This window comes from Rhinopithecus roxellana, chromosome 4, assembly GCF_007565055.1.
Source record: "Rhinopithecus roxellana isolate Shanxi Qingling chromosome 4, ASM756505v1, whole genome shotgun sequence".
Classification (NCBI taxonomy): Eukaryota; Metazoa; Chordata; class Mammalia; order Primates; family Cercopithecidae; genus Rhinopithecus; species Rhinopithecus roxellana.
The window spans coordinates 85,778,696-85,790,823 of record NC_044552.1 but is presented as its reverse complement, the minus strand read 5'-3'; the positions used below and the strand labels follow the sequence as shown (position 1 = coordinate 85,790,823).

Genomic DNA, 12,128 nt, shown 5'->3' with positions numbered 1-12,128 from the left:
GCCCAAAGAATCTGCAAATCAAATGTTCAAAGGTATATACCCAGTAGTGGGATGGCTGGGTCATATGGTACATCTAGTTCTAGATCCTTGAGGAATTGCCATACTGTAAAAAAAAAAAAAAAAAAAAAAAAAAAAAAAAAAAAAAAAAAAAAAAATGTTCAAAGGAAGATACCAGCGCAAAGAGGCAGAACTATGAAAAGGCACAGACTATCCAGAACCAGCAGGGTTAGTTCTGGGTTAATGTCTAGAACAGGTAATTTATGCAGTGCTTTTATTTGCCTGCAATAGAAGGAAGCATTGAATGTAAACACCCACAGATAGCCAGACATTTATTAAACCATCTATTGTACACACACTCTCTGGCGTACAGTAAGCTCTCCATATATGTGGATAAATGATGAAGGATGGTATGAATGGAGCCAGTTCAACTCTGCTCAGAGGGTGACGTGAATTTAGAAACGCTATTCACTATGTCAACCTGCCTTATAAACATTCCATTACATAGCAAAGGCAAACTCTGAAATAATGCTAGTTCAATTCAAGAAACATGCATTGAGCACCATGGCAACCAATGTGGTACTGGCTACAAACATATCTTGGCTCAAAGTTAAATGTATACATGTTTATTTGATTGGGTTTTGTTGTTTTAATTTATAACAACAAATAAACTAAGAATAGGAAGATACCAAACTAAAAGGCCTACTTTACCTTCCACACTATGTTATTCATTAGAATATTTGGAGGAACCAATGTCCTGAGACTAAGGAGGTTCCCAGGACCAGAGACTTTTCAGTTTTAAAATCAGGGGCATCCCAGGCAAACTGGGATGTTATTCACCCTATTTCCAAGTAATGATCAAATGTCCAGTGTTCTTCTCTGTTTAAATATAGAAAAGCAGGCCCAGCTGGATCTCAGTTGTCTTCAACTTGATTCTCACAGGAAAGCACTCAGTGTGCTAACCACAGTGCCTCCAAATCATCAGAGTATTAAGCAGCAGAGACAAAATTACTACCTTTCAAAAGGAGTTCCTAAAATAATAATAATGGTTAACGTTTAGTGAGCATGTACTATGTGCCAGACACAGTTCTAAATGGTTTACTTGAATTATCTCACTTAATCTTCATAAAAACCTCGTGAGGTTTTATTATTATTACACATTTTCTAGATAAGGAAATTGAGGTTCTAGAAGGTTAATAAATTTACCCAGGATCACACAGCTAGCATCTAGCATCTATTTTTCTTAGAGCTGACAGTGATCCTTTTAAGATGTTAAGTTAGATTACATCAAGTCTGTCCTCAGAATTCTCCAGTGAATTCTCACTTCACTTAGCGTAAGTTTCAAAGTCCTTATTATGGTCAATAAGGCCCTGCATGAGCCCCACCCTAACCCACCTACTTGTATACGACCTCATCTCCTAGCACCTGTCCCCTTGCTCCCGGGGCTCCAGCACACTGCCAGCTTGTTGTTCCTCCAATGCACCAAACAAGCTCCCCCTCAAGGCGTTTCCATGTGCTTTCCCTTCTGTATGGGCTTATTTTTTTTTTTTACTGCCTTTGGCTCTCTGCTCAAATCAGTCTTCCCAGACAACCCTAGAGAAAGCAACAAACATGCTGGGCACGGTGGCTCACACCAGTAATCCCAACACTTTGGGAGGCCGAGGTGATTGGATCACCTGAGGTCAGGATTTCGAGACCAGCCTGATCAACACGGTGAAAACCTGTCTCTACTAAAAATACAAAATTAGCCAGGCATGGTGGCACATGCCTGTAATCCCAGCTACTCGGGAGGCTGAGGCAGGAGAATCACTTGAACCCAGGAGGCGGAGGTTGCAGTGAGCCAAGATCATGCCATTGCACTCCAGCCTGGGCAACAAGAGTGAAACTCCATCTCAAAAAAAAAAAAAAAGAAAGAAAGAAAGTAGCAAACACAAACTCTCTCTCTTTTTCTCTCTCATACACCCACACAAATACAAATATATATCTGTCCCTTTATAAATACATATTTATATGTTTATTATGTCTGTCTCCTACTACCCAACTGAAAAATAAACTCAGTGTCAGCAGGGACTTAATCTCTTCTGTTCACTGCCCTATCGCTGTGCCTGGAATGCAGAAGTTTAATAAATGCTTGACAACTGTATAAATCAATGAAGACGCCAGGCCTGGAACTCAAGCAGGTCGACTCTAGAGGCTGAGCTCTTAACCCAGTGCTGCATGCACCACCTCTCTTCCTATTAGAGGAGTTCCATGGGAAGCTTATCTTAGGTGAATTCTAAGATATTCCAGTGTCAATAACACAAGCAGAACTTCCCAGAGGAGTTTAGTAAGATGGCTAGAATTCCTTGCTTCATTTCTGTCTGGCACTTACCTTAATGAGAATGTTTAAAGAGGTTTTGTAAGGCTTGAAATCTGAGAAGAGTGTAACAATGCGAAACTTCACTTCTTGTTTTGGCTTGTATAAGGCCTTGTCTGTTTGAATGAAGACAGATATTCTCTTGGTCTCAAATGATAAGCGTGTACTATTAGAGAATAAAATCTCATCCTGGGTACGTCCGGTTACACGTAGCTCATAAATCTCATCTGCACTGTTCAGAGGGAGCTGGGGGGAAAAAGAGATCACACATCAAGGTCTCATTATTTTACCTCAAAAATGTTTTAATTACAAGTTAGAATAAAAAACGGAAATACACAGTATTATCAAAAGTAACTGCGATGTTGAAAATTTGCCCCTCCCAGGCATCAGAGTTAAACAATTTGTTTTCCCTCTTTTAACATCCTGCAGTTTGCTCTCCAATTACATCACAGGGCTCCTGGAATGGAGGGCACATAGACCACTGCTCTCCCTCTGCAGGAGTCACCTTGCCATTTCCTATTCCAAGTGCAAATTCATCCTCCCTAACAGTTATTGCAGGTCAGAATATCTAACATCCTTCAACCTTCTTTCCCACGATCACCCTATTTGAAGTAGTCAACTGATGAAAGGCTCTCTTGCACAAAATTTGTTTACTTGCTATATTCTCTCAACCTGTTTTCTGAGATGCATTCTCCTAATGCATCTTGCGCCTATGTATCATAGTCTTGGTAGGGATGATGATGCTGCTACTTCTACTACTACTATGAATAACAGAAATCCTTCCCGGGCACAGTAACTCACACCTGTAATCCCAGCACTCTGGGAGACCAAGGCAGGCAGATCACCTGAGGTCAGGAGCTCCAGACCAGCCTGGCCAACATGGTGAAACCCCATCTCTACTAAAAATACAAAAATTACCCAGGTGTGGTGGCACACGCCTGAAGTCCCAGCTACTCTGGGAGGCTGAGGTAGGAGAATCGCTTGAACACGGAGGTTGCAGTGAGCCGAGATTGTCCCACTGCACTCCAACCTGGGCAACAGAGTGAGAATTTGTCTCAAAATAATAATAATAACAACAATAATAACAATAGAAATCCTACCTTCTAGCATTAGCAGACCAAAGCCATACTAAGCAGTTTACCTGCAGTATGTCATTTTAATTCACGACAATCCCTCAGGTGGATATTCTTATTAAAATCATTTCAGGCCGGGCGTGGTGGCTCAAGCCTGTAATCCCAGCACTGTGGGGGGCCGAGACGGGCAGATCACGAGGTCAGGAAATCGAGACCATCCCGGCTAACACGGTGAAACCCCGTCTCTACAAAAAAAAAAAAAAAAAAAAAAAACTAGCCGGGCGAGGTGGTGGGCGCCTGTAGTCCCAGCTACTCCGGAGGCTGAGACAGGAGAATGGCCTAAACCTGGGAGGCGGAGCTTGCAGTGAGCTGAGATCTGGCCACTGCACTCCAGCCTGGGCGACAGAGCGAGACTCCGTCTCAAAAAAAACAAACAAACAAACAAACAAAAAAATCATTTCAGACACACACACTACACACACACACACACACACACACGCACAGACCTTGATGTGGTAATTTTAAAATACGTCCAAAATTTTCTGACTTTCCTCCCTTCAAAAGGTGAAGCCTAATTCTCCCTAACTCTTAGCGATTTGCTTCTAAATCCTAGAATTAGGCTATGTCAGAAAAAGAATACCTTCTGCCCTGTTGTCTCTCTTTCTCGCTTGGATCACTTACTCTGGGGGAAGGCAGAATGGTGTGGTAAGGACACCAGAGAAGCCTGTGGAGAGGTTCACATTGGGAGGAACTAGGGCCTCCCACCAACTACCACCAACCACATGTCAGCCTAGTGAATGAGCTGCTTCACAGAATGTCTCAGCCCTGGGGAAGCCTTCAGATGACTGCAGCCCTGGCTGATATTTTGATTGCAACCTCGTGAGACTCCAAATCAGAAATGCCCAACCATATTGCTCCCAATTCTTCACCCACAAAGACTGTGAGAAGTAATAAAAGTATAACTTATTGTTGTTTGACACACAGTTTTAGGGTTGCTTAGCAATAGATAACTAGCATGCTTGACTTTTCGTTGATTTTCATATTAAAACTGAGGTCCTGAAACTATATCCTGACTCATTTTTGCAAATAAGTTTTGTCTACAGATAGCTCAAAGAGGATTTTCCAATAATAGCAGACATCAGAATGCTGTCAATGTGGTTAAGAATATGAAGAAAGTTCTAATCCCAGCACTTTGGGAGGCCGAGACGGGCGGATCACGAGGTCAGGAGATCGAGACCATCCTGGCTAACACGGTGAAACCCCGTCTCTACTAAAAAATAGAAAAAACTAGCCGGGCGAGGTGGCGGGCGCCTGTAGTCCCAGCTACTTGGGAGGCTGAGGCAGGAGAATGGCGGTAAACCCGGGAGGCGGAGCTTGCAGTGAGCTGAGATCCAGCCACTGCACTCCAGCCCGGGCGACAGAGCGAGACTCCGTCTCAAAAAAAAAAAAAAAAGAATATGAAGAAAGTGCAAGAAACCATTGTCAACAATAAAATGGTCAGCAGAAAGTATTTAGGGAGAAGAGTACTGATGTCTGCAATTTACTTGGAAATACATTTAAAAATAAGGTGAATTAATAGATGGATAGAAAGATGGGTAGATGGATAGATGTATGATAGAGCAAGCATAGTAAAATGTTAACGGTAGACCCTAAGTGGCAAGTATAAGGAGTGTTCATTATGAAATGTTTTCAAGTTTTTTCTATATTTGAAAAGTCAATAATAAAATGTTAGGAAAAACAATCAGTATGTTACCTTCAAATGACTTCTGGTGTCAATTTTTGCTTTTCTTCAATAAAGAAGTTTTTTGTTTTGTTTTGTTTTGTTTTGTTTTGTTTTGTTTTGTTTTGTTTTGAGACGAAGTCTTGCTCTGTTGCCCAGACTGGAGTGCAGTGGCTCAATCTCAATCCCACCTCCTAGGTTCAAGCAATTCTCCTGTCTCAGCATCCCAAGTAGCTGGGACTATAGGTGTGCGCCACCACGCCTGGCTAATTTTTGTATTTTTAGTAGATATGAGGTTTCACCATGTTGGCCAGGCTGGTCTCGAACTCCTGACCTCAAGTGATCCACCCACCTTGGCCTCCCAAAATGATGGGATTATACATGTAAGCCACCACACCCAGCCTAAAGAAGTATTTATTGAGCACCCTTTGTGTACCAGGTTATGCTGGGTACGTGGGATACAACATGAACCAAAGACCTGTTCCCTGGTAGAGCAGAGAGTCTAGCCTGGAACTTGCAATCTTAAATTCCATTTTCTCAAGTGATACTTCAGTCCTCAGACTCTTTGAATCAGATTTTCTAATATTATAAATAAGAAAATACATATATAATATTCTGTTTATAAGCATATTATATTCCTGTGCCAGGAAACAGAATATTATATGCTTATAAATGGCATCAACTTCTAAATATTTCATGTTTAAAAATATATTTGATGGGATTGCTCTTCATTATTTGATATAAGTTTATCATTTTTAGTGGCACAGAGGTCCCAGAACAGATGCTAGATTGAAGACTGATGTCAAATTAATGACACAGAGGCCTAGAGCTAAAGAAGCCTATTAACCGCAAGCAGCCTAAACAGTCAAAGAATTAAAATAAACACAAATGTGCCCAAAAACATTTTATTCTACCTCCTAGTCCATCCTCCTTCAGGGAGCTGACACTGACTCAGGGGAAACATTACTGACTATCTTCCTGCTCTTTTGGGTTACCTTAACTAATTTGCTTTTTTAACTTTTCCCTGTTAAACACCCCACCTTGCCATATATAAAATTTAGGTAATTTTGGATCCTCAAAGACTCAGTGTTAATCCCCGGGAGGCCATCCAGAGATGACAATATGGGCCTTGGTGAATCATTAGACCTGGGTGCCTATACGAAGCATGGGGCATCACCACATATCTTGGGGTGTCACCACACTCTCTGGGTGGTGCTCCAGAGTCTTGCGGTGTCAATGCAGACCTCAGTGCTCCATTGTTAACAATGGGGGCACATAATGAGACTGGAGAAAAGATTATTGACTTTAAGCAATTTTTATGAAAGTTTCTCTCTCTGTGCCTGATCTGGAATGGGTTATAACCTGCCCAGAGTAGAGTGGACACCATGAGGTAATAGAAGCTCCTGCATCTTTACTGGTAAATTGCCTTCTGCCTTCTTGGGGCCACAGTTATTGAAAAGGGTTCCCAAAATTGGTGGGGGTGGGGGAGGGAAAGCTGTTCCTTGATAAGTGACTTCCACAGTTCTTACACAGGAGTCAATTATTTACCCACAGAGATTTTGGACTCCTTGACCAGAGGGCACAGGGCTGGAGGAAGGTGCAGTTCCCACAGTGAGAGGCTGTCTGAAAGCAGGACAAGAGTCTGACAATATCCCAAAGCTTTGCCCAACAGAATATCAATCAGCCTCTGGACTGGGTGTGTTGATTCTCACTTATGCACGTCTATTTTGTGTATACATAAATGCAAACTCTCTGAGGAGATGATAGCTCTCTGCCTAGGATACATAAGGTAAGCATGTTCAAAAACATTCTTGCTAGACCAATAAATAAGGATTACTTATTCTAATCTGGGCTGTCTAAAGCCATTTCACCTTCTCTGAAGGATTCATTGCTATAAGGAAACTGAGACAACACAATAGTATTTATCCTCATATACTTCAGGAATAATGCCAGTTACTAAACATAATGGAGACAATTTTTCAAAATAAAATTGAGAAATCTAAGATGATAGTTTCCATTAAAAATATATTAGTAATTATACTTACACAATAAAAACATTTCTATTCAAATAAAACTACTCCCTCATTTGACAAAGAGAACAAAATAAGTTTTTCTGCCATATTGTGTACAAAAGAATAATATTTATACTAAGTCTTAATTTATGTTTTTTATTTACTTCATATTGAGGATTATTTTAGTGTCTTGAAGTACAATGAGTAAATCAGAAATAAAAAACACATTTGTGTTAATACACTCTTGAAATACTTATATTTTACACTAAAAAGCCATAAAGACCTTAAAAATAATTTAAAATATTACGTTTACAAATGTCAGAATGCAAGTGCACTTAAAACGTGGTTCTATTCACAGGTATGTTCTCACTGGGAAAAAACAAAAGTTGGTTCTGCTTTAATTGAAAACTCATTAAAATGCAGAGCCTTCTTTTTTTGTCAAGCATTTCAAATTTGTCCATACACTTTATTTCTGTCTTTCAAACCGTGCTTTACTAAAAAGAGATATACTCCAAAATATAATCTCTAGTAAAGCTTTCAATAAATAATAGCTATATTTATATACAATTGAAATGGCATAATACTAGAGACAAATACTGGATGTCAGAGTTAGTATTTCATATACTTAAGACTTAAAAGAAGTACAATAGGCTGGGCGCAGTGGCTCACACCTGTAATCCCAGCACTTTGGGAGGCTGAGGCAGGCGGATCACCTGAGGTCGAGAGTTCAAGACCAGCCTGACCAACATGGCGAAACCCTGTCTCTACTAAAAATACAAAAAAAATTAGCTGGGCATGGTGGTGCATGCCTATAATCCCAGCTACTCAGGAGGTTGAGGCAGGACAATCTTGAACCCGGGAAACAGAGGTTGCGATGAGTCGTGATCACGCCACTGCGCTCCAGCCTGGGCAACAAGACAGAAACTCCGTTTCAAAAAAAAAAAAAAAAAGAAGTGTAGTAAACAAATTTCTAGTTAATAGTAGCTCAGACACGTACAGTTTATACTAGTATCACTGAAAGAAACTCTCATGATCTTGCCCCACCTTCTCCTTTCAGCCTTTCTACACTTCTGGTATGTGAAACTGCAAACTCCTTTAAGGAAACCAGACAATTATTGTACTTTAGGCTGTGATTCCTGAGCTTAAACCCCACCCTCCTTCTGCTATAGGGCAAATATATGACACAGGATTTATCTTCTTCTTACCACTGGAATACCCTTTCAACAAAGTTCTGCACACAGGCCCTGGGGCCAGTATCTAATGTTTTAGGTTATTTTAATGCAATCTAATGTTTTATTGCCACAAAGATTATAGGGTTTTTTCCCCTACTTCTTCCTGCTTATGCCTTTTTTCCTCTGCTTTCTATTATTAGCAACAGTATATTTCTTAGGAAAGGAAGTACAAATATAATATGTAAGAAACAGAATAGATATAGCATACTAAGTAATTTTTACAAAGTATTGTTTGAGAGTACAATATTCTCTATGAATCCCCCAATATAAATGTGGTTTCTGAATGTGCTTGACAAGTAACTTTCAAAAGGTACCAAGTGGACCAGGTGGCTCACTCCTGTAATCCCATCACTTTGGGAGACCAAGGCAGAAGGGATGCTTGAGCTCAGGAGTTTGAGACAAGCCTGGGCAACATAGGGAGACCTGTTTCTACAAAAAATAAAAAATTAGCCAGGCATGGTGGCACATGCCAGTAGTCCCAGCTACTTGTGAGGCTGAGGTGAGAAGATTGCTTGAACCTGGGAGATTGAGGCTGCAGTGAGCCATGATTGTGCCACCGAACTCCAGCCTGGGCAACAGACCAAGACCTGTCTAAAAAAAAAAAAAAAATTAAGGTAATGAGCAAACCTGGCTTATGAGGTAATACTGATACTAATCAAGCATGCAATGTGTCAGGGCCTAAGTCATTAGTCATCTGTTCTCAGAAAATTACATATATCAAATTGCACCTGATGTTGGATGCTGTGGTTTACTGTACCGTACATGAAGCATGCAAAGCCCCAAAACAAAGCATAGTAATGAAAGTATAAACTTCTAAATCAAAGCTATAGGAAGATTCATTCACAAACATTTAATAATCAGGTTTTATGAATCTCTCAACAGAATAATAACCCCTTTCCATTTCTATAGCAAGTGCTACAACACTTCCCCATCTCATTTCACTCCAGGACATGTTGTGAGATAAAGATGGTATCTTCATTCTCTTTTCCAAGGCCAGGGCTATGGTGAGGTGAGTGAGTCACTTGTCTAAGGTGCAAAATTTAAGGGGGTACCAAAAAACTTAGCAATCAAGAAAATAATATTTTAATACAATATTTTAAAATACCAAAATTAATGCAAAAAATTATAAACAAAAAAGTCGACATTTTAAACAAAGACACGGTCAATGTTACAGATTTTTCCTTTTGCCTCAAGTTCTAGTATGTCTCAGCATGGCGCTGCTGTTTTCAAGGACAAGGAAACTGAGGAGCAGAGTTCCACACTAGAAGGCTCATTACCACAGAAGTAGGACCAAACCAGTCCAGATGCCTTTTTTTTTTTTTTTTAACTTTTATTTTAAGTTCAGGGGTACAAGTGCAGATTTGTTACATAGGTAAACTTGTGTCGTGGGGTTGCTGCACAGATTATTTCATCACCCAGTTGCTAAGCCTAGAACCCATTAGCGATTTTTCCTGATCCTCTCCCTCCTCCCTCCCTCTACCCTCGCGTAGGCCCCAGTGTCTGTTGTTCCCCTCTATGTGTCCATGTGTTCTCATCACTTAGCTCCCACTTATAAGTGAGAACATGTGGTGTTTAGTTTTCTGTTCCTATGTTAGTTTGCTAAGGATAATGGCCTCCAGCTCCATCCATGTTCCTGCAAAGGACATAGTCTCGTTCTTTTTTATGACCAGTACAGATTTCTGTGCTAATAGTCCAGCCCAGTTTCCTTCAGTGAAGTCCTCTATTTTACAAGAGGAAAATCTCTGCCAAGAGTTTGAAGAGCCTCATAATCAATCTCCTTGAAATAATATTATTCATAAATAATCTGAAGGCTGAACTAAACTCAAGCCAAATTTATGTGAAATATGTGAATTGACATAAAATCCAATGAAATATTTATTTAGCTCACTGATGCAATATATTTCTGAAACCAAAATTTTTAAATGAATACTTACTGATGGAAGAGTAAGAGTCTTAAAAGAGCCTAAAAGGAAAACAGAAAAGAAAACAGAGTTAGCACAATTTGAATATGATGATAGAACACAAACCTTCCAAAACTCTCCCAATACTCTTATATGTGTAGATGGAATCATAAATACATTTGGTCAAACCAAAATAACATTTAAATGCCCAGAAGACCCAATAAATTATTACATATCTTTGTGCCAAACGATTAAAAATCAGAATTAAAAGGGTATCAGTGGGCGAACCCAAAAAACATTAAGTTCTGCTTCTCTTTGCCATTATTATTTCTGATGTCATGGTGCTGCTGCCCTTGTTGCTATTTTAAGATTATACGTGCTTGCGGGGCACTTCACTGTACAGTAGTAGCCTGAGATTTATTTCTTGTTCTCAAACCCTCGTGATAAAAGAAAAAAGGAAGGCATTAGTCATGTCAGGGGTGAGCTGGGACTCATAACTGACTCATGAGTACTAGGGTGATGCAGACTTTTCTTCATGTAAAGTTTCTGTACATAGGACTGCTAATTAAACTCATGCCAATTTCTCATCAGATCCATTTATTTCTGAGGGAAAAATGGTTTCATGTTAAAAATAAAAGAGTATTTGTCCAAAGTTCCTATCGAAGATGGCAGGCCCTTGGGAAATAAAATGGAGCAAAAGATGATTTTAAAGAGAGAGACAGAAATAATAGGCCTCGGTTCCTTCATTCATTTAAAAACTAACACAATGTGCAAGACAGATGTGGTCCCTCTCCTCCAGGAAGCCAAATGGGTCTATCAGGTGAAAGCAGAGGCACCAGGGCAAAGCACAGTACACAGCAGGGGTTAAGCAAGCGGCATCTGGAATCAGACCACATCAAGAATTTGATACATACTGGCCCGTCCTTGAACAAATTACCTGATTCTCAAGCTCAATTTTTTTCATCCATAAGATGAGGATGCTAACAATCATACCAATCTCATGAGGTGGTTGTAAGGAATAAGTGTGTTGATACCCGTAAAGCATATAGAACAGTGCCTGACACATAGAAAACACTTGATATGTGTTAGCTATTATAGTGTCAAAAAGCTTGAAGAGTTTTCCATTGGGGATGTCAGTATGCCCCTACAGACATGGTCTTCAAATTTTTATGATACAGTATTCCATCAATAAAAACACTTAGTATACCTTACTGATGTCAAATTACATTTATAAAATTATATACATGTATTTTCTCAACCAAAATATTAAACATTAGAAAAACTTTAATTTATAGCCAGGCACAGTGGCTCACACCTGTAATCCCAGCACTTTGGGAGACTGAGGCAGACAGAACACCTGAAGTCAGGAGTTCGAGACCAGCCTGGCCAACATGGCAAAACCCCATCTCTACTGAAAACTACAAAAATTAGCCAGGCATACTGGCATGCCTGTAGTCCCAGCTCCTTGGGAGTCTGAGGAAGGAGGATTGCTTGAACCCAGGAGGTGGAGGTTGCAGTGAGCTGAGATACATCACTGCACTACAGCCTAGGCAACAGAGCGAGACTCTGTCTTAAAACTAAATAAATAAAAAGAAAAAGAGAAAAACTTTAACTTCTTAGCTTTGCTTAATAAAATAATAGAAATAAAAAGTACTACATTTTCTACTTCCATCCTTATAAATGGTCGTATATACTCTTAGATGTGTGCACACCCACTTTGAAGACTACCACCCCAGTGGGCCACAATGAAATACAAGTATGTTTTCAGGAACAGATAAGTAACTCATCACCATCACTTACCACCTAGCACAGATCAGTTTATCTAATAACTGTCATC

At 39.9% G+C, this 12,128-nt stretch overlaps 1 protein-coding gene across 1 annotated transcript in view; it reads right to left on the bottom strand.

Moving 5' to 3' along the window:
• The window catches only part of CD109 (CD109 molecule), a 147,637-nt gene that overhangs the window by 106,088 nt on the left and 29,421 nt on the right, over window positions 1-12,128 (bottom strand). Inside the window, exons 3-4 of the mRNA XM_010372224.2 lie at window positions 10,325-10,353; window positions 2,369-2,599 (exon numbers count right to left, since the gene is read on the bottom strand). Of these exons, the coding sequence (XP_010370526.2) occupies window positions 2,369-2,599; window positions 10,325-10,353 (260 nt within the window). The remainder of the gene's footprint in view (window positions 1-2,368; window positions 2,600-10,324; window positions 10,354-12,128) is intronic.